Source organism: Schistocerca piceifrons, chromosome X (assembly GCF_021461385.2).
Source record: "Schistocerca piceifrons isolate TAMUIC-IGC-003096 chromosome X, iqSchPice1.1, whole genome shotgun sequence".
NCBI lineage: Eukaryota > Metazoa > Arthropoda > Insecta > Orthoptera > Acrididae > Schistocerca > Schistocerca piceifrons.
The window spans coordinates 756,101,290-756,127,153 of record NC_060149.1 but is presented as its reverse complement, the minus strand read 5'-3'; the positions used below and the strand labels follow the sequence as shown (position 1 = coordinate 756,127,153).

General features: G+C 44.8%; 1 protein-coding gene across 4 annotated transcripts in view; it reads right to left on the bottom strand.

The window, feature by feature from the left end:
* LOC124721230 (retinol dehydrogenase 13-like) overlaps nucleotides 1-25,864 on the bottom strand; it is a 218,733-nt gene that overhangs the window by 72,475 nt on the left and 120,394 nt on the right. For all 4 annotated transcript variants that reach the window (XM_047246088.1, XM_047246086.1, XM_047246087.1 and 1 more), the window contains exon 4: nucleotides 12,126-12,284. In XM_047246088.1, the coding sequence (XP_047102044.1) occupies nucleotides 12,126-12,284 (159 nt within the window). The remainder of the gene's footprint in view (nucleotides 1-12,125; nucleotides 12,285-25,864) is intronic.

The following is a 25,864-nucleotide window of genomic DNA, read 5'->3' as shown; positions in this document are numbered from 1 at the left end:
GCGTTCATTTCTTCCACGGGCTGTTAGAGAGTGGAACAGTAGAGAAGTAGTTTGAAGGTGGTTCGAAAAATCCTCTGCCAGGCACTTACGTGCGAATTGCAGAGTAGCCATGTAGATGTAGATGTAGAATACGGTGTAGGAAACACACTGGCATTCAAAACAGATTCCGGACGTATACGGACGGATAAATACACTCATGCTCATTAAGGATAACTGCAGAATGTGGTGCCGCACAATGTGGCACTACACAAAACTGGCGCTAATAGCATAGGCACACAGGGAACACACACGACACAGATCTGTAAGTCCACGGTGTTGGTGGTAAGTTGAGAAAACCGTCCCGAAACACATGTGCTACAAAACGCCACTGTTTCCTGCGCCTGTACGCCGACATCAATATGGGATATAATGACCATGCACACGTACACAGGCCGCACAACGGGTTGGCATACTCTGGATCAGGTGGTCGAGCAGCTGCTGGGGTATAGCCTCCTATTCTTGCACCAGTGCCTGTCGGAGCTCCTGAAATGTCGTAGGGGTTTGAAGACGTGCAGAGATACGTCGACCGAGAGCATCCCAGACGTGCTCGATGGGGTTTTGGTCTGGCGAACAGGCAAGCCACTCCATTCGCCTGATATCTTCTGTTTCAAGGTACTCCTCCACGATGGCAGCTCGGTGGGGCCGCGTATTATCATCCATCAGGAGGAAGGTGGGACCCACTGCACCCCTGAAAAGGTGGACATACTGGTACAAAATGACGTCCCCATACACCTGACCTGTTACAGCTCCTCTGTGAAAGACATGCAGGGATGTACGTGCACCAATCATAATCCAACCCCACACCATCAAACCACGACCTCCATACAGGTCTCTTTCAATGACATTAAGGGGTTGGTATGTGGTTCCTGGTTCACGCCAGATGAAAACCCGGCGAGAATCACTATTCAGACTATACCTTGACTGGTCCGTGAACATAACCTGTGACCACTGTTCCAATGACCATGTACTGTGTTCTTGACACCAGGCTTTACGGGCTCTCCTGCGACCATGGGTCGGTGGAATGCACCTTGCAGGTCTCCGGGTGAAGATACCATGTCTGTTCAGTCGTCTGTAGACTGTGTGTCTGGATGTCTGGAGAACTGTTCCAGTGGCTGCGGTAAGGTCCCGAGCAAGGCTACTTGCAGTACTCCGTGGCCGTCAGCGGGCACTGATGGTGAGATATCGGTCTTCTTGTGGTGTTGTGCACTGTGGACGTCCCGTACTGTAGCGCCTGGACACGTTTCCTGTCTGCTGGAATCGTTGCCATAATCTTCAGGTCACACTTTGTGGCACACGGAGGGCCCGTGCTACGACCTGCTGTGTTTGACCAGCCTCCACTCGCCCTAGTATTCTACCCCTCATAACGTCATCAGTATGTGTTCTTTGAGACATTTTCAACGCATAGCCACCATTAGCACATCTGAAAACATCTGCGCACTTACTCACTGCACCGTACTCTGACATGTACCAACACACCTCTGCGTATGTGGACTGCTGCCAGCGCCACCGTGCGACGACCGCAGGTCAAATGCACCGCATGGTCATACCCCGAGATGATTTAAACCAGCAAGCTGCCCACCAGAGCGTTGTTTCACCATGTATCAGCATGATGAGAATGAGTGTACATGTCCTGTATAGTTTCCAAGAGCATCTTCTACCATTCTTTCTGCAAAATGGTGGCACGTTCAGCTAACGGTGAGGAAGGTGGGTAGCCACCATTCACACTTCTAACCAAAGTAGACCAAAAAGGCTCAATAATACTGTAGTGGTCAGAGGAGATGTGACAATTCATCCTTGTGTTCACAAAACCAATCCTGGTCTATATAAGCTGAGTAAACGGGGATCTGATGCCATGCAACACAGTATCACCACTGGGGAACAAACACTTTACCATGGGATGGACATGATCAGCAAGAATAGTGTCATAACCCTTGGAGGTAATGCATTCTTGCAGAATAACGATGGAGCCCATGGAATACCACGATATGACTGCCCAAATCATCACCTGAAACATGGTTACACCCTTGGAACGTTAACTCGGCCAGATGTTGGAAACAGTGTGAAACATAGCTCATCCGACCAAATAACATTCTTCCATTGCTCTTTAGGCTTTATGTCTTCGGCAGCATGTTTTCCTGTTAAGCGCATTTGCATCGCTGATGAGTGGTTTTGAAATTCCAGCTCGCCCTGAAATTCCCTGAATATGAAGCTCCTATCGTGTTGACAGGGTTAGCAACTATAAAATTCAATACTGCAGTGGCTTTTGCAGCTGTCGTTCTCATATGCTTCGTCACAATCCTTTTCGATGTTCGTCCGTCACACTCCCATAGTTCACACTTTCGTCTCCGTTGTGATTTGGCGGATAATGTTCTCCGCTTTCCCTGTATGCGTAACAAATCTTCGATGCGGTGCCTCTTGCAGCTACAAACACTTTAGGTTCATTGGTTCTGACAACGACAAACTCTTGCAACATACTGAGATCTTTGCACAGGTGCCGTTCATGGTCAAATACAACAGGGCAACCTGTAGACTTGGCTATCATCCGTATTTATGTTCAAGTACACATTTCTTGCGGTGCTCCATATTTTTATCCAAACACTGGGCGAAAATTGTAAGGTATGTCATAGCAAATGGTCTAAACTTTGATGTCACCCAGCCAACAGAAAAGTTTCGGAGGCAGAATTGGTTAGCGAAGTTCATTTGTTGCTGGGACAACATGCTCATCTATTTAGCATAGACTATTTGCTTTGTGATAATGACATGGGCACATTGAACGACTTCTTTCCGCCTTACAGTAAGATGGTTGCCGGCTGTTTGCCTCTGCTTCACGTATGTGATTGTGCGTTACATGTCATTTGAGATAGTGGAACATTTGATTTCTAACCGCGAGATACACTACTGGTAATTAAAATTGCTACACCACGAAGATGACGTGCTACAGACGCGAAATTTAACCGACAGGAAGAACATGCTATGATATGCAAATGATCAGCTTTTCAGAGCTATTTACAAGATTGGCGCCTGTGGCGACACCTACGACGTGCTGACATGAGGAAAGTTTCCAACCGATTTCTCATACACAAACAGCAGTTGACCGGCGTTGCCTGGTGAAACGTTGTTGTGATGCTTCGTGTAAGGAGGAGAAACGCGTACCATCACGTTTCAGACTTTGATAAGGGTCGGATTGTAGCCCATCGCGATGGCGGTTTCTCGTATCGCGAAATTGCTGCTCGCGTTGGTCGAGATCCAATGACTGTTAGCAGAATATGGAATCGGTGGGTTCAGGAGGGTAATACGGAACGCCGTGCTGGATCCAAACGGCCTCGTATCACTAGCAGTCGAGATGACAGGCATCTTATCCGCATGGCTGTAACGGATCGTGCAGCCACGTCTCGATCCCTGAGTCACCAGATGGGGACGTTTGCAAGACAACAACCATCTGCACGAACAGTTCGACGACGTTTGCAGCAGCATGGACTATCAGCTCGGAGACCATGGCTGCGGTTACCCTTGACGCTGCCTCACAGATAGGAGCGCCTGCGATGGTGTACTCAACGACGAACCTGGGTGCACGAATGACAGAACGTCATTTTTTTATGAATCAAGATTCTGTTTACAGCATCATGATGGTCGCATCTGTGTCTGGCGACATCGCGGTGAACGCACATTGGACGCGTGTATTCGTCGTCGCCATACTTGCGTATCACCTGGCGTGATGATATGGGGTGCCATTGGTTACACGTCTCGGTCACCTCTTGTTCGCATTGGCGGCACTTTGAACAGAGGACGTCACGACCCGTGGCTCTACCCTTCATTCAATCCCTGCGAAACCCTATATTTCAGCACGTCCGCATGTTGCAGGTTCTGTACGGGCCTTTCTGGGTACAGAAAATATTCGACTGCTGCCCTGGCCAGCACGTTCTCCAGATCTCTCACCAATTGAAAACGTCTGGTCAATGGTGGCGGAGCAACTGGCTCGTCACAATACGCCAGTCACTATTCTTGATGAACTGTGGTATCGTGTTGAGGCTGCATGGGCAGCTGTACCTGTACACGCCATCCAAGCTCTGTTTGACTCAATGCCCAGGCGTATTAAGGCCGTTATTACAGCCAGAGGCGGTTGTTCTGGGTACTGATTTCTCAGGATCTATGCACCCAAACTGCGTGAAAATGTAATCACATGTCAGTTCTAGTATAATATATTTGTCCAATGAATACCCGTTTATCATCTGTATTTCTTCTTGGTGTACAAATTTTAATGGTCAGTAGTGTACATTGCGGTCTTGTTTATCGCGGGACACGTTAGGGCTTTGTTCGAGTTCACAACTTTGTTAGAACACGTGGGAATCAATATCCAAAATTTTACTCCGTCATCCGAGGTTTCTGGTTTTTATCTCGTGGTTCCACTCATCAAACTATAGTGCAGGCGTTAACGCTAATATATGATTTTCTTTGTCAATTGTATACGGATGATCATGTAAAGGGATGTAGTCTGCTGTCAAGGATTTGAATACGAAAAATGAGATTTTTGTTTCCGATTCCTGAACAACACATTAAGTGTATGGATAAACTAGGATTCTTACGATCTTACTTTTCATTCCATCTTCTTTATCCAGCCTTTATTGCGTTCCATGTCTCTACATGCGTTCACGTAAGTACTACGTTTTCGAACGTGCTACATTCGCTTTTAAGACATTTACAGCTGAGATGGAGTAAATTGCCTTCAGCAGGAATGGCATTTTCATTTTAAATCGATAAGCATGCGACAGCATTCGCTATCTGGAACACAGAGGTGTCAAAACTCATGGGACAGCGAAACGCACATACATAGATGGCGGTAGTATCGCGTACACTAGTTATAAAAAGCCAGTTCAGTGGCGGAGCTCTCATTTGTACTCAGATGATTCATGTGAAAAGCTTTCCGACGTGATTATGGCCGCACGCCGGGGATCAACAGACTTCGAACTTGTAATGGTAGTTGGAACCAAATGCATGAGACATTCAGTTTCGGAAATCGTTAGGGAATTCATTTTGCCGTGGTTCACAATGTCAAGGGTGTGCTGAGAATACCGAATTTCAGGCATTATCTCTCACAACTGACAACTCAGTGGCCGATAGCCTTCACTTAATGACCGACAGCAGTGGCGTTTGCGTAGAGTTGTCAGAGCTAATAGACATGAAACACTGCCTGCAGTAACCGCGCAAATCAATGTGGGACGTACGAGGAACGTTTCTTTTAGGACAGTGCGGCGAAATGTGGCGTTAATGAGCTACGGCAGCAGACGACCGATGCGAGAGCCTTGGATAGCAGCACGACATCGCCTGCAGCGCCTCTCCTGGACTAGTGACCGTATCGGTTGGACCCTAGACGACTAGAAAAACCGTGGCCTTGTCAGATAAGTCCCGATTTCAGTTGATAGGCCCTACCGGTAGGGTTCGAGTGTGGCGCATACCCCACGGAGACATGGACCCAAATTGTCAACAAGGCACTGTGCAAGTAGGTGGTGGCCCAGAATGATGCGACCTGTGTTTATATGGAACGGACTAGGTCCTCTGGTGCAGCTGAACCGATCATTGATTGGAGACCATTTGCAGCCATTCATGGACTTCACGTTCCCAGACAAACATGGAATTTCCTGCCAGCTTGAAATTGTGTGCCGGACCGAGACTCGAATTCGGGACCTTTGCCTTTCGCGGGCAAATGCTCTACCGACTGAGCTACCCAAGCATGACTCAGGACCCGTCCTCACAGCTTCACTTCCGCCAGTACCTCATCACCTACCGCCAAAACTTCACAGAAGCTGTCCTGCGGACCATGCAAGAGTAGCACTCCTGGAAGAAAGGATATCGCCGAGATATGGCTTCGCCGCAGCCTGGGGTGTTGTTTCAAGAATTAATTTTCACTCTGCAACCGAGTATGTGCTAATATGAAACTTCCTGAGAGATTAAAACTGTGTGTCAGTCCGAGACTTGAAGTCGGGACCTTTACCTTTTGTGGAAGTAAAGCTTCGAGGAGGAGTGGTGAGTTGTACTCGGGTAGCTCAATCGGTAGAGTAATTACCCGCGAATGGCAAAGGTCCCAACATCGAGGCTCGGTCCTCCACACAACTTTAATCTGCCAGGAAGTTTCACTTTGCAATTATTGCTATAGAGGCAGTTTTGCTCAATATTTCTGCAGGGGACTTCCAACGATTTGTTGAGTCCATGTCACGTCGAGCTGCTACACTACGCCGTGCAAAAGGAGGCCCTACATGATGATAGGAGGTATCTTATGCCTTTTGTCACCTCAGTGTATGTTGCAAAATGCCGCGCATAGAAACGAGATTTTTCTGAGGTTCATACCTCGGGTTCTATAGCGTCAAGTGTTATGGATAGTCGTTGGGCAGGTGACCATTAGTATACAAGCAGAAGGGTCGTTTCACTCTAACAGTTCGACAGCACAGGATCAAAGTTTGACTATTACACTCTTTCTCCGGCTTAGGCAAATGGAGCAAATCGGTTGGTTTTCTTGCATTATATATGGTCTATTGCCTTAAGGGCATCTTGCCAGGAGATCCTCCGCAGTCTCGACAAGCGTCTCGTACACAAGACGTTAGACATGACTCCACAAGAAGAAACCAAGTGGAGTCAGATCGGGAGGATGAGCTGTCCACTATACAAGGCTCCTCTTTCTGTCTACATTTCAGCGAAAGTGTGACACAGATGTTTACTAACAAGCTGTACAAAACGAGTTGGGACTTTTATCACGTCGAAACGACGTACATCCATCACGTCATGTGCAGTGCATTTACAGTTTTCTGTATATATGTTTCACGATGTACGTCCATATTTTGGTACGGTTTGACGACCCTTCAGTATTAGCTACAACACAGATAAATAAATTTAATTAATAAGGTCTCGTACTCCACTGCCAGAACCTTCTCCGAATGACTCAGTTCTTTCTGGACCGTGGTTTCTTATTTCGCACCGATACATTTCACTGTCTCCGTCATCCGTGAAATTTCGAATCATCATCACGGAAAAATCCTGTACAACTGAAAGGCTCGCTTTGAAAGAGTTTGATATAACCCAAACTAGGTGAAGAGATCCATTTCTGATCAATTACGCTGTTGATGAAAACTCGCTGAAAGTTGTGACAACCATAAAATACCTAGGAGAAGCAGTATGGAGCTATCAAAAGTTGAATGCCCACGTAACAGTGATAGCAGGAAAGGCAGATGTCACGCTGAGACTCATTGGAATAACTTAAGAAAAATGTAATTCATCCACGTAAGCAGTTGCTTATAAAATATTTGTGCTACTGATTTTTGAGCATTTTTCACCTGTCTTGAACCTTTACTAAATATACTGAAGAGCCAAAGAGACTGGTACACCTGCCTAATATCGTGTAGGGCCCCCGCGAGCACGTGGCGTGGAATTGACTAGTGTCTGAAGTAGTGCTGGAGGGAACTGACACCATGAATTGTGCAGAACTTCCACAAATTCGAAGAGTACGAGGGGTGGAGATCTCTACTGAACAGCCCGTTGCAAGGCATCCCAGATATGCCAAATAATCTTCATGTCTGGAGAGTTTGGTGGCCAGCGGAAGTGTTTAAACTCGGAACACTGTTACTGGAGTTACTCTGTAGCGATTCTAGACGTGTGATGTGTCGCATTGTCCTGCTGGAATTGCCCAAGTCCATTGGAATGCACAATGGACATGAAAGGATGCAGGTGATCAACAGGACGCTTACGTACGTGTCACCTGTCAGAGTCGTAAATAGACATATCAGGGGTCCCATACCACTCCCAACTGTAGACGCCCCACACCATTACAGAGTCTCAACCAGCTTGAACAGTCCTCTGCTGACATGAAGGGTCCGGGGATTCATGAGGTTGTCTCCATACCCGTATAAGTCCATTCGTTTGGTACAATTTGAAACGAGACTCATCCGACCACGCAACATGTTTCCAGTCGTCAACAGCCCAATGTCAGTGTTGACGGGCCCAGGCGAGGCGTAAAACTTTGTCATGCAGTCATCAAGGGTACACGAGTGGGCCTTTGGCTCCGAGGGCCCATGTTGATGATGCTTCGTTGACTGTTTCGCACGCTGACTCCTGTTGATGACCCAGCAATGAAATCTGCAGCAATCTGCGGAAGGGTTGCACTTCTGTCACGTTGATCGATTCGCTTCAGTCGTCGTTGGTCCCGTCCTGGCAAGATCTTTCTCTGGCCGCAGCGATGTCGGAGATTTGAGGTTTTACCGGACTGATATTCACGGTACACTCGTGAAATGATCGTACGGGAAAATTCCCACTTCATCGCTACCTCGGAGATCCTGTGTCCCATCGCTCTTGCGCCGAATACAACACCACGTTCAAACTCACATAAATTTTGATAATCTGCCATTGTAGCAGCAGTAACCGATCTAACAACTGCGCCAGACACTTACTGTCTTATATAGGGGTTGACGTGCGCAGCGCCGTATTCTGCCTGTTTACATATTTCTGTGTTTGAGTACGCGTGCCTATACAAGTTTCTTCGGCGCTTCAGTGTAGGATTAACAGAAGAGATGGATAAGATATTACGAAGATCAGCACGTTTTGTCACTGGTTTGTTTAGTCAACGCAGGACGTTATGCAAATGCTTAACAAACTCCAGTGACAATCGCTGCAAGAGAGGTGTTGTGTTTCAGACAGAGGATTAATAATGAGCCGGCCGATGTGGCCGAGCGGTTCTAGGCACTTCAGTCTGGAACCGCGCGACCGCTACTCTGGTTCGAATCCTGCCTAGGGCATGGATGTGTGTGATGTCCTTATGTTAGTTAGGTTTAAGTAGCTCTAAATTCTAGAGGACTTATGACCTCAGATGTTAAGTCCCATAGTGCTCAGAGCCATTTGAACCATTTTTCTAATAGAAGTGGCCGAATCAAGCATGAAAATATGGCTGCCAAACCGTGCACACAGAGATATTAATAAGGGGAGTTCATCTGTCTGTAACAGAAATAGGTGGTCAAAATGGTTATCAGATTTATTATCGTAGAGCATTAACATGTCAGTTACCTACTGATGTAACTGAATGATCGTTTAATAAGCGGACAAAGAATTATAGTCGTAAACTAAAATCTTGACATAGATGGGTGAGCACGAGTAAAGCGTAATTATGAGAATAAATTGCAGATATGACCAATGACTGTAAGAGTCGTTAATGGTTGAAGAAAAAACATGGGAAAGTATGTACAAACACCAGTAAGATCGCCGAAGTGCATCATGAAAGCAACTAGCTGGTTGCAAGGCGTTGAAACTGTGCTGTTGGTTCCTGTAGGGCGATGAATGACATCGCTTCCTTACTGAAACAGTGGTGGCAGTGACGGCCCATTCTTACCACACTCTTGCAGTGCGAATGTAGACGGTGGCAGCAGTAGTTGCTGGAGATTCTGAGTTTAGCCTGCCCTCTACATTCAGTGCAAAAGTGAAATTATCTTTCTCTAGACCTGCAAGCTTAATCTGGCAGCGCTGGCCGGTGTGGCCGAGCGGTTCTAGGCGCTTCAGTCTGGAACCGCGCGACCGCTGCGGTCGCAGGTTCGAATCCTTCTTCGGGCATGGATGTGTGTGATGTCCTTAGGTTAGTTAGGTTTAAGTAGTTCTAAGTTCTAGGGGACTGATGACCTCAGATGTTAAGTCCCATAGTGCTCAGAGCCATTTTTTTATTTTATCTGGCAGCAAGTCCGTCGTTGGTCTACACGTGCTCTCTGCACTTGTTCTACGGCAAGTGAATTCAGCCTACTATTTACAAACACAGGCACTGCAATGTCGTACTTATCCGCTGATACCAGGCTAGCGACTTTCGATTAACTGTTTCTCTTGTCCGAGAATTCCGGTTAAATGTACGAACACAGGCTAATGAGACATGGATGACGACATATGGAAGTGTGATTTCGACCGTGAAGCGTGCACGAATAGCCGAAATGGTGAATGCAACCGCTCACGACAAGTGGCAAATACGGGTTCGAGTTCCGGTCCGGCACAAATTTTCAATGTCGTCATTCCATTCTGCAGTCAAGGTTGCCTGTATTAGCAACTGCAAACACATTTCCTGTATTTTATAACAGCTGTAGTTGCTGCTGTGCCTGTTCCTTCGGATATGCATGCATGTCCGGAAGAACATTGCGTCGTACATCCTACGAGCACAGGCACCTCAATATTGTATTTATGTGTATTTGTTCTGAATTGAACTGCATTGTAATAGTAACTAGACTAATTATTGCTTTACTTTTCTAGTGTAATAATGATAATAATAATTTGGTGTGGCTCAGTGGCCAAATGCGAGACTTCCAATTGGACGTCTCTTCGGCCACTTGCGTGTCCCTAATTTACCCCAGTTACCCAACCAGGTAAAGGGGAAACAGGATCCGTACCACATGCCGTTCCTAGTAACTCTTTACGTCGTGGGAAGGTGAAGACTGAATAAAACGTAGCGTGAAATATCCATGTTCTGGTCGGAATTCGGCCCTTCGACCTCTCGTTTTCCAGGCAAATGCTGTACTGTTAGGCCACCAGGTACGATACTTTTGTAATGCGTATAAGTGAAAGAGAAATTTTCTGGAAACAGTCTTAGTCTATTCGCCTCAGTTTACATTCTCATCCTATGCCGATATCGTTTTCATTTTCTTAAGGTAACGAGGTGCTGTCAGAGGCATATAAATGCAAATGCTTTATGAAAATGTTCACTGATCAACTATCTATACCAGTGGTTCCCAACAGGTGGTCAGCGGACCCCTAGGGGTCCGCGAGCCATGCCAGAGGGGTCCGCAAGATGCGCTTAGAATAAAAAATATATTAAATATATTTCGTATGCAGATTTTTTGTTTTGGTCGCTTCCTGCATGGGCAGAGCTTTAGCAGACGCTAACTTCTGCGTCTAGCGTCTTCCTAGAGCCAACTGACACTAGCACACTCTAGCGCAAAACTAGAATTAGATAGAGGCAAATAGCTCTGCTGTATGCCGTTAGACTGCGCGCGCTGCCTCTTTGCAGCTGACAACTGACAGTCGCTTTACACAGAAACTCGCATTTCAGACGACAATCGGCCATTGTTAATTTATTGCCAGTTCTTTCACAGAACGTGTTGTTTACATATTCAATATTCTGTATTGAAACAGTAGTGTTTGTAAAGCGTTCATGAAAAACAAATATAGGAACCGGCTCGACATGCGGTCGGATTTCAGAGTGAAAGTTTCAAGTTTGGAACCTAATGTTTCAGGAATAATGGACTCAAAGGTCAGATTGAACTCATCTCATTAAGAACTGAAAATTAAAACTAACTGTATACTGATTGAGTACTGTGTTCTAACTGTATTGTTTCAAATAAATAATACCTTGTATGAAATTAGTGTTTTTTTATTCTTCACACGTGCCTACTCCATGCAACCTCAAGTGCAGTACACTTGAAAGACCAATACAATCAGTTTTAATTTTTTCCTGTCATTTTCAGTTCATACTCAGTTTTTATTTTTTTAAGGAGGTTGATTTGAAGACAAAGATTTTGAGCAATAATCAAAAATTTAACAATAACAATGATAGCTAAATTGAAAAAGTTTTAAGCTCAATATTTTTTCAAAAACGAATATGTCAATGTTTTTTTCTAAGTACCAAAAATAGAAAACGTATAAAAAGACTCTTAATTTGGCTTTTTTAGGTACCTGATAGTGTGATACGACAAGGTACCAATCATGCTCGATGAGGGGGTCCTCAAGAAAATTTTGTTGGGAACCCCTGATCTATACAATACGAGTATCAGCTGAGACTCGTAACGTTTCAGTTTGAGATCTAAAATTTCTACCCACTTCGGCAAAAAACAGAGATCTCAATTTGTGCATGGAGTGGCAGACGTGATTTTCTTGGGCTGACATTTACATACACTTGGACGTCGTTAGCATGAAGAGCTTCAGGTAATCAGTCCTCGGTCTGAAGTCGACCGCAACAACATGTGCAATACCCTCTACTTTCACTCTCTCCCGTCCCACTTCCCTGTCCCCCACCACTCTCACTGCGGGACAGTGACAGACAGAAAGACACACTTCACTGTGCAGTGTAAAATGCCACCAACCTAAATGCGCCAGCGAGGAGACGTTGACGATGCGGGCAGGAGCAGACGCGCGAAGCCTGGGCAGCAGGAGGCACGTGAGGAGGAAGTGGCCGAGATGGTTGACACCCAGCTGCATCTCGAAGCCGTCCTCCGTCACGGCGTGCGGGCACGCCATGATGCCTGCAACACAGACCGAGTGTAAGCTGGGTTGGCGATTACGATTAAAGGAAAATACAGGGTGTGGACAAAAATATGGAGTCAACAAAAACGCAACACATTTATATGCCTAATACACTACTGGCCATTAAAATTGCTACACCACGAAGATGACGTTCTACAGACGCGAAATTTAACCGACAGGAAGAAGATGCTGTGATATGCAAATGATTAGCTTATCAGAGCATTCACACAAGGTAGGCGCCGGTGGCGACACCTACAACGTGCTGACATGAGGAAAGTTTCCGACCGATTTCTCATACACAAACAGCAGTTGACCGGCGTTGCCTGGTGAAACGTTGTTTTGATGCCTCATGTAAGGAGGGGAAATGCGTACCATCACGTTTCCGACTTTGATAAAGGTCGGATTGTAACCTATCGCGATTGCGGTTTATCGTATCGCGACATTGCTGCTCGCGTTGGTCAAGATCCATTGACTGCTAGCAGAATATGGAATCGGTGGGTTCAGGAGGGTAATACGGAACGCCGTGCTGGATCCCAACGGCCTCGTATCGCTAGCAGTCGAGTTGACAGGCATCTTATCCGCATGGCTGTAACGGGTCGTGCAGCCACGTCTCGATCCCCGAGTCACCAGATGGGGACGTTTGCAAGACAACAACCATCTGCACGAACAGTTCGACGACGTTTGCAGCAGCATGGACTATCAGCTCGGAGACAGTGGCTGCGGTTACCCTTGACGCTGCATCACAGACAGGAGCGCCTGCGATGGTGTACTCAACGACGAACCTGGGTGCACGAATGGCGAAACGTCATTTTTTCGGATGAATCCAGGTTCTGTTTACAGCATCATGATGGTCGCATCCGTGTTTGGCGACATCGCGGTGAACGCACATTGGACGCGTGTATTCGTCATCCCCATACTGGCGTATCACCCGGCGTGATGGTATGGGGTGCCGCCATTGGTTACACGTCTCGGTCACCTCTTGTTGGCACTGACGGCACTTTGAACAGTGGACGTTTCAGATGTGTTACGACCCGTGGCTCTACTCGTCATTCGATCCCTGCGAAACCCTACATTTCAGCAGAATAATGCACGACCGCATGTTGCAAGTCCTGTACGGGCCTTTCTGGACACAGAAAATGTTCGACTGCTGCCCTAGCCAGCACATTCTCCAGATCTCTCACCAATTGAAAACGTCTGGTCAATGGTGGCCGAGCAACTGGCTCGTCACAATACGCCAGTCACTACTCTTGATGAACTGTGGTACCGTGTTGAAACTGCATGGGCAGCTGTACCTGTACACACCATCTAAGCCCTGTTTCGTGATGCCTGGGTGTTGTGTGATGTCCTTAGGTTAGTTAGGTTTAAGTAGTTCTAAGTTCTAGGGGACTGATGACCATAGATGTTAAGTCCCATAGTGCTCAGAGCCATTTGAACCAACCAAAGCTCTGTTTGACTCAATGCCCAGGCGTATCAAGGCCGTTATTACGGCCAGAGGTGGTTGTTCTGGGTACTGACTTCTCAGGATCTATGCACCCAAATTGCGTGAAAATGTAATCACATGTCAGATCTAGTATAACATATTTGTCCAATGAATACCCGTTTATCATCTGCATTTCTTCTTGGTGTTGCAATTTTAATGGCCAGTAATGTACGATGAATGAAACCGTTGGCTGTAAGAACGTCTTCTAGTCCTCTCGGAATAATTAAATACAGGTTCTGAGTGGTTATCATGGGAATCTTTTACCATTCTTCCTGGAAAATAATGGCAAGTTCACTTAACGATGATCGAGGTGGATAGCGATAACGATCCTTTCTCTCTCAAGTAGACCACAAAGACTCAAAAAAATTCAGATCTGGTGACTATGGTGGCCAGGGCGGATGCGACAATTCATTCTCGTGTTCACAAAAACAGTCCTAAACGATGCGAGCAGTGTGGAAGGGGGTGCTGTCGTCTTGGAACACGGCATCTGTTACGGCGGAAAGTCAGGAGCCGGCACGCCAGTCGGGAACGAGAGAGGAAAGATGGCTGTGAGAAGACGTTAGCCAATAGCACGCTGTCCGACTCATCTCCAGGACGACAACGCGACAGCAGCGGCCTCTGTATGAAGAGAACATAAGAGCCGCGCTCGGATGGTCGCTGCCCAGTTCTACAGACGCTATAGAAGCGTTAACTCTAATCACTCGCTTGAACTGTCTATGTAACACGGATTTGGGAATTGTTATAGGCCTACTGAAGAGATTTCTTATTTTGTCTGCCGCCCTTTGTTGGTGTGGTGTGCATACTGTAAGACCTTCAGTACACACACCATCAGATTATTTGACTTGTCGCTCTAACTAAGTAGGCGAGTGTCAACAATACGTCTCATGGTCTTATCGTGGCGTGTTTATCTTCTGCCGTTAGGTCAGACAATAGAAATGTCACTTGCACGCTTAGAGTAGAAGATTGACGGTGACCAACTTTAAACAGAACTTGATTAATTTTCACACACATTTATTAAAATAATAACAAGCATAAAAATTACTTAACTAGGTTCTGGATGCTATTTACGATTGACAATCTTAAGTTCCTGTGGTATTGACGGGGACCAACTTTAAACAGAACTTGATTAATTTTCACACACATTTATTAAAATAATATCAAGCATAAAAATTACTTAACTAGGTTCTGGATGCTATTTACAATTGACAATCTTAAGTTCCTGTGGTATTGACGGGGACCAACTTTAAACAGAACTTGATTAATTTTCACACACATTTATTAAAATAATAACAAGCATAAAAATTACTTAACGTGGTTCTGGATGCTATTTACAACTGACAATCTTAAGTTCCTGTGGTATTGTTACATTAATCTTATTCTCACATATATCTCTGATACTTGACAAAAGTGTCTATACATTTATCTTCATGGCTATGTACAGGAATATGGTAGTCTTATTAGGCGTAGACTGAAACTTGACTATAGACTGGTACAGACAAATGTAGACTGGTGCAGACAAAGGCAGACTGAGTAATCGGAGGTCTGTACACTCGTTATAATACCTCGTGTGTCCATGTATCACTGCGCGAGTGTGATCCATGAGGAGAAAAGGTTCTACGTTAACAGCAATCTCATTGGCTGCGTTATATGTTAATACTCGGATCATCGGAAGCAGAACTTGGTCCGTCTCTATGGCAGAGCCATCTCGTAGTGCGGAGACGGACGAGCGCTGTGTCTGCACTCTTGTGCTTAGCGGGGCGCGCTCTATTGGGAAAGTTGTGTACGCGCAGACTACGCAGAACTATGTACACAACATCTTACGACACATCTGTGTAACACCAGATTAAGTATTGAATTTTTTTCATTTTGTAATAAAACTCATTAATACGATTTGTTTGAATGTTGTCTAGCGATCTGAGAAAGCAGGTTTCCTAGATACTCCATATTTGACGACTAGGCTGGACTTAACACCATCACCACCAGCGGAGAACAAAAATTGTACCATGGGATGGGCATGATCAGCCAAAATACGACCTTTCTGGGTAACCATGGGTCTCATGGAGTACCACGATGCGACTGCCCTAATAGAATACCGCCATGTTACACTCTTGGAGCGTAAACTCGGAAATGCCGGCATCAGTGTCCGAGCGGTTCTAGGCACTTCATTCTGGAACCGCGCGACTGCTACGGTTGCAGGTTCGAATCCTGCCTCAGGCATGGATGTGTGTGATGTCCTTAGGTTAGTTAGGTTTAAGTAGTCCTAAGTTCTAGGGGACTGATGACCACAGATGTTAAGTCTCATAGTCCTCAGAGCCATTTGAACCATTTTTTGAACCCCGACCAAATGACATTCTTCCGTTGCTCAATGGTCCACGTTTTCAGGCTTCGGCACCGCATTTTCCTGCAAAGGGAATTTGCATCACTGATGAGTTGTTTTGATGTTCCAGCTAGCTCTGCAGTTCCCAGCCTTTGGAGCTCCCTTCGTGTTTTGTGCTGAGAGGGTTCGCGAGTGCGACATTCAGTTCTGCAGTGCCATTTGTTTTGTATGCGACACTCATTCAGATTCCCTGAGCGAGCGAGGTGGCGCAGTGGTTAGACATTGGACTTGCATTCGGGAGGACGACGGTTCAGTCCCGCGTCCAGCCATCCTGATTTAGGTTTTCCGTGATTTCCCTAAATCGCTCCAGGCAAATGCCGGGATGGTACCTTTCAAAGGGCACGGCCGACTTGCTTCCCTAATCCGATGAGACCGATGACCTCGCTGTCTGGTCTCCTTCCCCAAATAACCCAACCCAACCCTCAGATTCCCTGCCTAGCAAGGACGTGGCTATGTCGGAGGCACTAAGGCTGCGAGCGGCGACTGCGGGCCGCCGTCGTATAAGGGGAGCGCCCGCCGAGGTATGCACATCACGTGTCGCGACTGTCTGCCACTGAGCCTGTGGCCCTGGCTGACGGCGCATCTCATAGCTTGCTGTACTTTGTAGTTGTTAGTATCGCGCCGTTGCACAGCCAATGTGACTGAGTTTCTTTTCCAGTCTCGAGTGGTTACTGGTCTGGCTGTTGTACACTCATGTTCAGAAAAAACAGAACACCTTGAACGAATAAAGATAGGACATTCATACTCACAAGATATGTACATAGTACGTTCTGCAGAAATGCAGAAATTTGAGCCATGTCGGCATGTGGGTTCAAGGTCAACAGCTAATCACGGCGCATCACCATCTACCGGTAAAATGTGCCTGCGGATCTCGTTGTCGTTACACACCGAAGGCAATCAGTGTGCTTGAACAGACGTGCAGGATGCCTCGTAGACCTATGTGTGAACCGTACGAGGTGAATGCAGCATGGATGGTTATACCACAGGACGCCATTCGTGCCTTATACATGTCGATGTCGTCACGCATGGAACAAGTTACAGGAAGTGAGGTGACTGAAATGCTAAACGTTCCTGCAGAACACACTTATTAATGTACATGTCCTGTATATATGAACGTTCTGTCTCTAGTCGTCCATCTCCCCCACTACGGTCGCAGGTTCGAATCCTGCCTCGGGCATGGATGTGTGTGTCCTTAGGTTAGTTAGGTTTAAGTAGTTCTAAGTTCTAGGGAACTGATGACTTCAGATGTTAATTCCCATAGTGCTCAGAGACATTTGAACCATTTTTTCTTGCGAACAGAAACCAGACTGTCGCCGTGTTTTTTAATCGTCTGTACATTATGTTACCTACCTGCTTCCTGTGTATTTTATTCGCATCACCGACCCTTTGTTTTATGTTTTAAGTTCCACAATTTTCCGACTATTTACCATTTAAGTCACCGATTTTATCGCCTGCATTTATTATTTATTATCTTCATTTTTTAAAACAAATTCTGTAGGCTGAAGAGCGGCGTACTAAGCTGCTGCCAGTCCGCTCCCTCCTGGGGGAATCGAATCTCAATAAAGGAAAAAAAAAAACAAAAAAAGAACTAGTCGTTGTCTTCGCTACGTCCCGGACTTGCTAGTGCTTCGTTCACTTCGTTAATTCAGTCTATTGCGGACGTATAGGAACGCGTGTTCGTTTCTTTGTGGTCACTGGAGCAAGTGACAATCAACACTCTACCTACGCGACGCAGGATAGAAAACTTTGCAGCTCTCTTCCTCTTATATCTGTCGTCACAATCCTCTTCAATGACCTTCTGTCACGATCACTCAGAACAAACTTTCGCCAGCGTTGTGACTCATTGGGTCACGTTTCTCCGCTGCGGTGTAAATCTGCATCATGATGCCTCTTGAAACCTCAAACACCTCGGGTGCCTTGCTTACGGAAGCACCCATCATTAGAGTTCCAACAATATTCCTACATTCGAATTCCCTTAGCTCCGACGTAATGCACTCACAAACACAGAAAACTGTTCTGAACACGAATGACACTTGCAGTGTATTGAGGGCATTGCATAGGTGCCGTTCATTGTCAGATACAACAGCACAACCTGCAGACTTGGTTATCATCTCCATTTATGTTCAAGCGTGCGTTTCTCGAGGTGTTTCCATATTTTCATCCAGCCTCTGTATACTAAGGACAGGAGAGATTCCTCATGCATGACCATATTCTGAGCTGGTGCTGTCTCACTACATATTGGCAGCCAGTGCACACGTAACAAACTCATTTCTGGGTATGAAAGCGAAGTGTAAAGTTCTCCGTCTGTCACGGAGATAGTATTGATATTAATGTAATTTTTTTTGCTACATTGGTGTATGATGCGCAGTAACTTAGGCTGTAAGGCGTATAATACCAAAACGATTAAATTACTGTTTTCTCAATATGTTTTACAATTTACGAAAATCAAAAATAAAAATTGGACAAGTGTGAGTAGGACTCGCGCACTGAGGGCTCCGTAAAAATTTAATGATGTATATAGACAGTTCATCCATTGACCCGCCACGTTAGCCGAGAGCGCTAATGCATTACTTTGTGGACTCGGGTAGGCGCGCCGGCCCCGGATCGAATCCGCCCGGGGGATTACCGACGACGGCCGGTGTGCCGGCCAGCCTGGATGTGGTTTTTAGGCGGTTTTCTACATCCCCCTAGGTGAATACCGGGCGGGTCCTCATGTCCCGCCTCAGTTACACGGCTCGCAGACACCTGAACACTTTCGCATTATTCCATTGAGTACACTAGTTGCAGACATTTGGGGTACACTAATTCCGTCCCGAGGGGTACGGGGTGGTAGGAAGGGCATCCGGCCACCCCTTAATCTAACACTGCCAAATCCGATTAACCATGCTGACCCTGCATCCCTGCAGGAAAAAGGCACAAGCGAAAGAAAGAATAGACAGTTCATCCATCCTGGGACTCGAGAATCTCGACCATTTCTCCTTCCTATTATTGATATCGACAATGGCAAGATATCGTCCTGGAAATAGCAAGACAGTATCAAAATCTTTGCAGTAATTCCTGAGGCTAGCTCGGACATACAAAAAGAAGCGAGTTGGGGACTTCAGTTTGTATATGTAGAGAGAGAAGATTTAATAACGTGTTTTTATTTACTTGCTAAAACATGACTACAACTTATATTTTACGTTTGCATGCAGTAATAGTTTTCCGTCACGTTTCTGAAGGATGATGAATGGAATGTAAGTTCTAACGGCAAAAAGGTTTTTTTAGGGCATTTAATTACAATTTAAGAATTTTCGGATTTTTTACTTGTACTTTGAAACCTTACTCCTTGCCAAATTTAATGATTGTAGGCCAACGGGAAGAACACTTTAGGTTTTGATGAGCGAGTTTGCGAGTGTTAAAATATGTGTCATAAATGGTCGTAACTTTTAATTTCGTTGACTTAGAATCTTATATTTTTGACACCGCCAAATGACTAATTTCAACGTGATACGTCAAAATTCATGAGAAATAGGGGTTTTAACAGAGGGATGGAAAGTCGGAAAACAATTCGCAAAAATTTGTCATTTTCGTGTCTTATAATAACAAATTGACAATTTTCGAATTTTTTCCTTCACTTGCACTGTGAAACCTTGCTTACTGCCAAATTTCACGATTGCAGGTCAACGGGATCTACTCCATAGGTTTTAATGAGTGAGTTTGCGAGTATCAAAATGTGTCACGAATGGCCGTATCTTTTGATTACATCGACTTAGGTGTTTTAATGTTTTACGCCGCCAAGGGACTGCATATTTTAGAATGTGACATAAATCTTAAATTGATACGCCTTTTCGTTCCTGATGAGGAAAAGGGTCTTGACAGACAGACAAACGGATAAAAATGGTAAAAATATTTTTTCGTGTGATTTAATTACAAATTAACAATTTTGCGGGTTTTTTCCTTTACTTGTACTGTTAAACCTTGCTTATTGCCACACTTCGTGGTTCAGGTCAATGGAAAGTATCCTATAGGTTTTGATGGGCGAGTTTGTGAGTATCAAAATCTGGGGCATAAATCATTTGATTGCATTGACTTGGAAGCTTGAATATTTTCACTGGCAAGGGCCCGAAGGTCTTAGTATGTAGCGTAAATTTCAACTTGAAACGTACGCTCGTTCCTGAGAAAAACGGCTACTGTCAGTCGTACAGACAGACAGACAGAAACTCGGAAAACAGAGTCATTCTGTAAGGGTTCTGTTTTTACCAATTGAGGTACGAAATGCTATAAAGAGGGCTTTGCGTCTCATCGACAAATGGGTTATTAAGACGGTGAAATTTACAGCTCAAGCTACGTCGTTTTGGCCTCAGACGGGTCAGTCAGAACCGACCGAGCTCCACGTGATCTTCAGCCGATGGTGTCCTTCGGATGTGGTATGGAGAGGCGTTGGGTAAGCACGCAGCTGTCCCGGCCATTGTCGGCTTTGCAGATCTTGGAGCCGCTACTTCTTATTCAAGTAGCTTTCAGTTGTAATCACGAGCCTTAATGGACTTCGTTTCACTCCTCGCACCAAACAAAATCTCTGGCAATACCGGTTACAGGGCCGTATCCGGGTCATACGCATGACAAATTAGCCTCGCTGCCAACTCAGCTACGACGGAGGACAATTCATAACCGACGTGGCAGTTTTTTAGGCCTACCTGTTTACGTCCCTAAATGACTTGCATAATCGATGATTAGCTACTCTGCCAGAACTAAGCAGTTGGCGGACACACTCAGTGTGCGATTTGTGCTTTTACCAGTGGGGGGGATGTCTTAGGGGGTTAGTATAATTATATATGTTACTAGCTTGGACCGTGGCGTTACCCATGGTTAAACAGTTAATTACAAATAGATGTTAATGCCGAAACTCACTATTCACGCGTCTGCACTATCAGGAAAGCCATCCCTTGTTATATCTTTAAAAGTACATTACAGGTAAAGCTTATTAACAAAATCATCTACATACAGGTATTCAAAAAGTAAAGGCACATTTGTGAAAAGCTGTACTTATTCTGATGATAGAAAACTGAAACATGCGTTATTTTTCTACGTAACCTCCCTGGACTTCAATGCAGTTTTCCCGACGTTTTACGAGTTTTTTTATTTCATCAGAAAATACGTTTATCGGTTGCATCTGTAACCAATTTTGCACCGCAGCAATGACGTCTTCATCACTTTCAAATCTTCTTCCTTGTAGTGCTTCCGTTAAGGGTCCAAACATGTGAAAATCTGGACTGTATTGTGGATGTTCCAGCATCTCGAATCTCAACTCCTTTATTCCGTCTGCTGTCCGTTTGGCAGAATGTGGGCGAGCGTTATCTTGCTGCAGGATGGCACCTCTTCACAGTTTTCCACGACGTTTGGATCTGATTGCAGGTCTTAGTTTCGTACGCAACACATCACATCCACCATACAATACAGACCTGGCTCTAAAGCCTCGTTTACACTGGGGCGACGTCTTGCAACATTGTGGCATGCTACGGAAATGTGGCGTGCGTCGTCTTGTCATTTAGTTCTAACTGTTTTGAAATGCTTAACTACTACATAACACTTTTTCAAAATTAATAAGTAATCATATTAATAGTATTAATAGTAAACTTTCATCCCCCCCTGCAAATCGCACACTGGACACACTGATGTTAAAACATCGTTTCATTATTCATGTGTCGTTCCTGGATTGGATTTTCCCTGCATAATGTGAGACTTACTGAGAGTACATATCTTGCCTACGCTCTTCGTAACATTCGGTAACTACTGATTTGTCTTAGTGCGTGTACTTTCTGTGTTTTCGTAGTGATAGTTTAACCTGTACATATTGCTCAAGTTTGAGTGTTACGGGATTTTAAGGTGCTACCTCGTCGAAATGTGGCCCCGGTGGTGAACAAAACGAACGACGCAAATGTCACTATAGTGGCTCGGAAAGAAACTACCGGTAGAATTTTGCCCTGGGCTCTTTGTTGGTTGTATTGCAGGATTTTTTAAAACATTTTTTGAGTCACCATTCTTCAGACTGTTTTGATACGGCCCGCCACGAACTCTTCTCCTGTGCAAGCCTTTTCATCACAGAGTAGCACTTGCAACCTGCGTTCTCAATTATTTGCTGGATGTATTCCAATCTCTGTCTTCCCCTAGAGTTTTTACCATCTACAGTTCCCTCTACAACCATGGAAGTTATTCTCTGATGTCTTAACAGATGTTCTATCATCCTGTCCCTTCTCCTTATCAGTGTTTTCCACATATTCCTTTGCTCTCCGATTTTGCGCGGAACCTCCTCATTCCTTACCTTAGCAGTCCACCTAATTTTCAACAACCGTCTGTAGCACCTCATCGTAAATGCTTCGGTTCTCTTCTGTTCCGGTTTTCCCATAGTCCTTGTTTCATTACCATACAATGCTGTACATTCTCAGAAATTTATTCCTCAAATTAAGACCTATGTCAGATACTATCAGACTTCTCTCGGAGAGGAATGCCATTTTCGCCAATGCTTGTCTGCCTTTTATGTCCTTCCTCCGTCCATCATGAGTTATTTTGCTGCCTACGTAGCAGAATTCCTTAACTTCATCTGCCATCTACTCCATGATCCTCAATTCAGATGTTAAGTTTTTCGATGTTCTCATTTCTGCTACTTCTCATTACTTCGGTCTTTTTTCGATTTACTCTCAGTCCATAGTCTGTACTCATTAGACTGCCCATTCCATTCAATAGATCCTGTGACTCTCCTTCACTTTCACTGATGATTGCAATATCATCAGCGAATCTTATCACTGAAACCCTTTCACCTTGAATCTTAATCGCACTCTTAAACCTTTCTTTTATTTCCGTCATTACTGCTTCGATGTGGAGTTTGAAGAGTAGGGGTGAAAGACTACATCCCTGTCTTATACCCTTTTTAATCCAAGCACTTCGTTCGTGGTCTTCCAGTCTTATTGTTCCTTCTTGGTTCTTATACATATTGTATATTACCCGTCTTTCCCTATAGCGTACCTCTATTTTTCTCAGAATTTCGAACATCTTCTACCATTTGACATGGTCGGATGCTGCTTCCAGGTCGATAAATCGTATTGATATGTCTTGATTTATCTTCAGTCTTGCTTCCATTATCAACCGCGTGGTTAGAAGTGCGTCTTTGATGCGTTTACCTTTCCTAAAGCCAAACTAATCGTCATGTAATAGAACCTCAATTATCTTTTCCATTCTTCTGTATATTATTCTTGTCAGCAACTTGGATGCATGAGCTGTTAAGCTGATTGTGCGATAATTCTCGCTATTGTCGCCTCTTGCTATCTTCGGAATTGTGTGGATGATGTTTTTCTAAAATTCTGGTGGTATATCATCGGTCTCATACATTCTGCACACTAACTTGAATAGTCGTTTTGTTGCCACTTTCCCCAATGATTTCAGAAATTCAGATGTACTGTTACCTATCCCCTATGTCGTATTTGATCTTAAGTCGTCCAAACCTCTTTTAAATTCCGATTCTAATACTGGATCCCTTACCTCTTTCCTGTCAGTTCTTGTTTCCACTTCTGTCACGTCATTAGACTTGTTCTCTCCCTCATAGAGGCCTTCAATGCAATTTTTCCACCTAGCCGCCCTCTCCCCTGCATTTAACAGTGGAATGTCCGCCCCTAGTAGCTGAGTGGTCAGCGTGACGGAATGTCATACCTAACGGCCCGGGTTCGATTCCTGGCTGGGTCGGAGATTTTCTCCGCTCAGGGACTGGGTGTTGTGTTGTCCTTCTCATCGTCATTTCATCCCCATCGACACGCAAGTCGCCGAAGTGGCGTCAACTCGAAAGTCTTGCACCAGGCGGACGGTCTACCCGACGGGAGGCCCTAGCCACACGGCATTTCCAACAGTGGAATTCCCATTACTCTCTTAACGTTACCTCCCTTGTTTCTAATTTCACAGAAGGTTGTTTTGACTTTTCTAAATGCTGAGTCAGTCCTTCCTACAATCATTTCTTTTCGATTTCTTCACATTTTTCCTGCGCCATTTCGCCATAGCTTCCCTGCACTTTCTATTAATTCCATTCCTAAGTGACTTGTATTTCTGTATTCCTAAATTTCCCTGAACATTTTTGTATTTGCTTCTTTCATCGATCAGCTGAAGTATTTCTTCTGTTACCCATGGTTTTTTCGCAGTTACCTTACTTGTACCTACGTTTGTCTGTTCAACAACGTATAGTCATGTAAAATTCACCAGACAGTCACGTAATTATCATTTATTTCAGGGCCAATTGTCGTGTATTTGTACCTTGATTATTGTCCGTATGTCGTAACATACTCGTGGCGACGCCGTGCTCCAAATATCCTGCACCACAGTTGCTGTCTGTACGGAATGTATTCCCGTTGCAGGTGTGCTACTTCACTGTAATTGCCACTTTCACGACCTTACATCAACAGTTCATCTCTTTGTTCTTGGTTTGAATAAAGCACCGTTTCTAACACACGAACAGCGCCCAGTTGCATAATTCACTAGTCACTGTACCTGTGGAATTATGTCGAACTTCCTGTACATCGCGTGCTGTTAACGCGAATGATCGTAGATGCCATTTTTGTTCTGTACATCAGAGCAAATGTGATTCGTACTGCAATTAGGGTTTTACAACCGTCTCCAGTAAAAATGTTCATAGTACACTGCAGCAGGGAGAGTTACATAAGGCCCTATTTCGTGCAGTGCCCTGAATCTCACTACCATTGCATTTTAGGATATCTGGCGTAGTAGTCGTTAACCTACAGTAGAAGCGAGCATTCGAGGAACTTTATTTCATTATAAATGACTCTGCAGAGCACTGTAAGATATTATATTTTGAATGTAGTTAGACTGACAGTAATACATTGGTAGTACAGTAAAAAACCGCGCGTAAGGCCTACAATTGTCTTAGTCGTTCCATAGCAAAATGTGTTTCGGAGGTTTCTAAAAATTCCTAGTCCCATGTAAAATCTTTCAGCGTTTCTATAGATTCCATCCAGTAGCTCATTAATCAGTCTAATGCCGAAATAAATAAAAATGAAAGACGAGAGCTTACAGCTCATTATCATCGTTATATCATCATATTTACTTACCAGTGGATGGCAGTGAAGTTAACACATACGGTATTGCAACTATAGGAATCGAGTACGGCGCCAGTCCCTATTGAAATACTTTTTAGCTTCTACAGTGAGTTCGCTAAGGATTTAAGCTTTTCTCTTAACTTTTATTGGTCGAAAGTGTCTCACAAAACGATGGGTTGTAGCAAAGAGGACAGACGTCTTTCGTGTATAGAAAGAATGAAATAATACAAGCGCACAATTGAAGAGGTCGACGGAAGAAATGTAGTGAATGTTAGTCTGATCTAGTATGTGTATTGTTTTCACTCCTCCACGTGCTAGTAACAGATGCACTTATGTTCAGAAAAAAAACGTAACACCTTGAACGACAAGAGATAGAATATTCGTATTGACAGGACATGTGCATTAGTATGTTCTGTAGAAATGATTAGCATTTCAGTCACCTCCGTTCAGCATGTGTCCTGTTGCCTCGTAGGCACAGGGTCTGCCATGGGCCCTGATAACTTGTTCCATGGGTGATGGCGTCAACGCGTATCAGGTGCGAATGTAGTATAGCCATCCACGCTGCATACACCTGATTCCAAAGTTCATCTGTGATGGTCGGCATTGGCTCACAGCTCTGCACCCGTCGTTTCACTATACCCCACACAT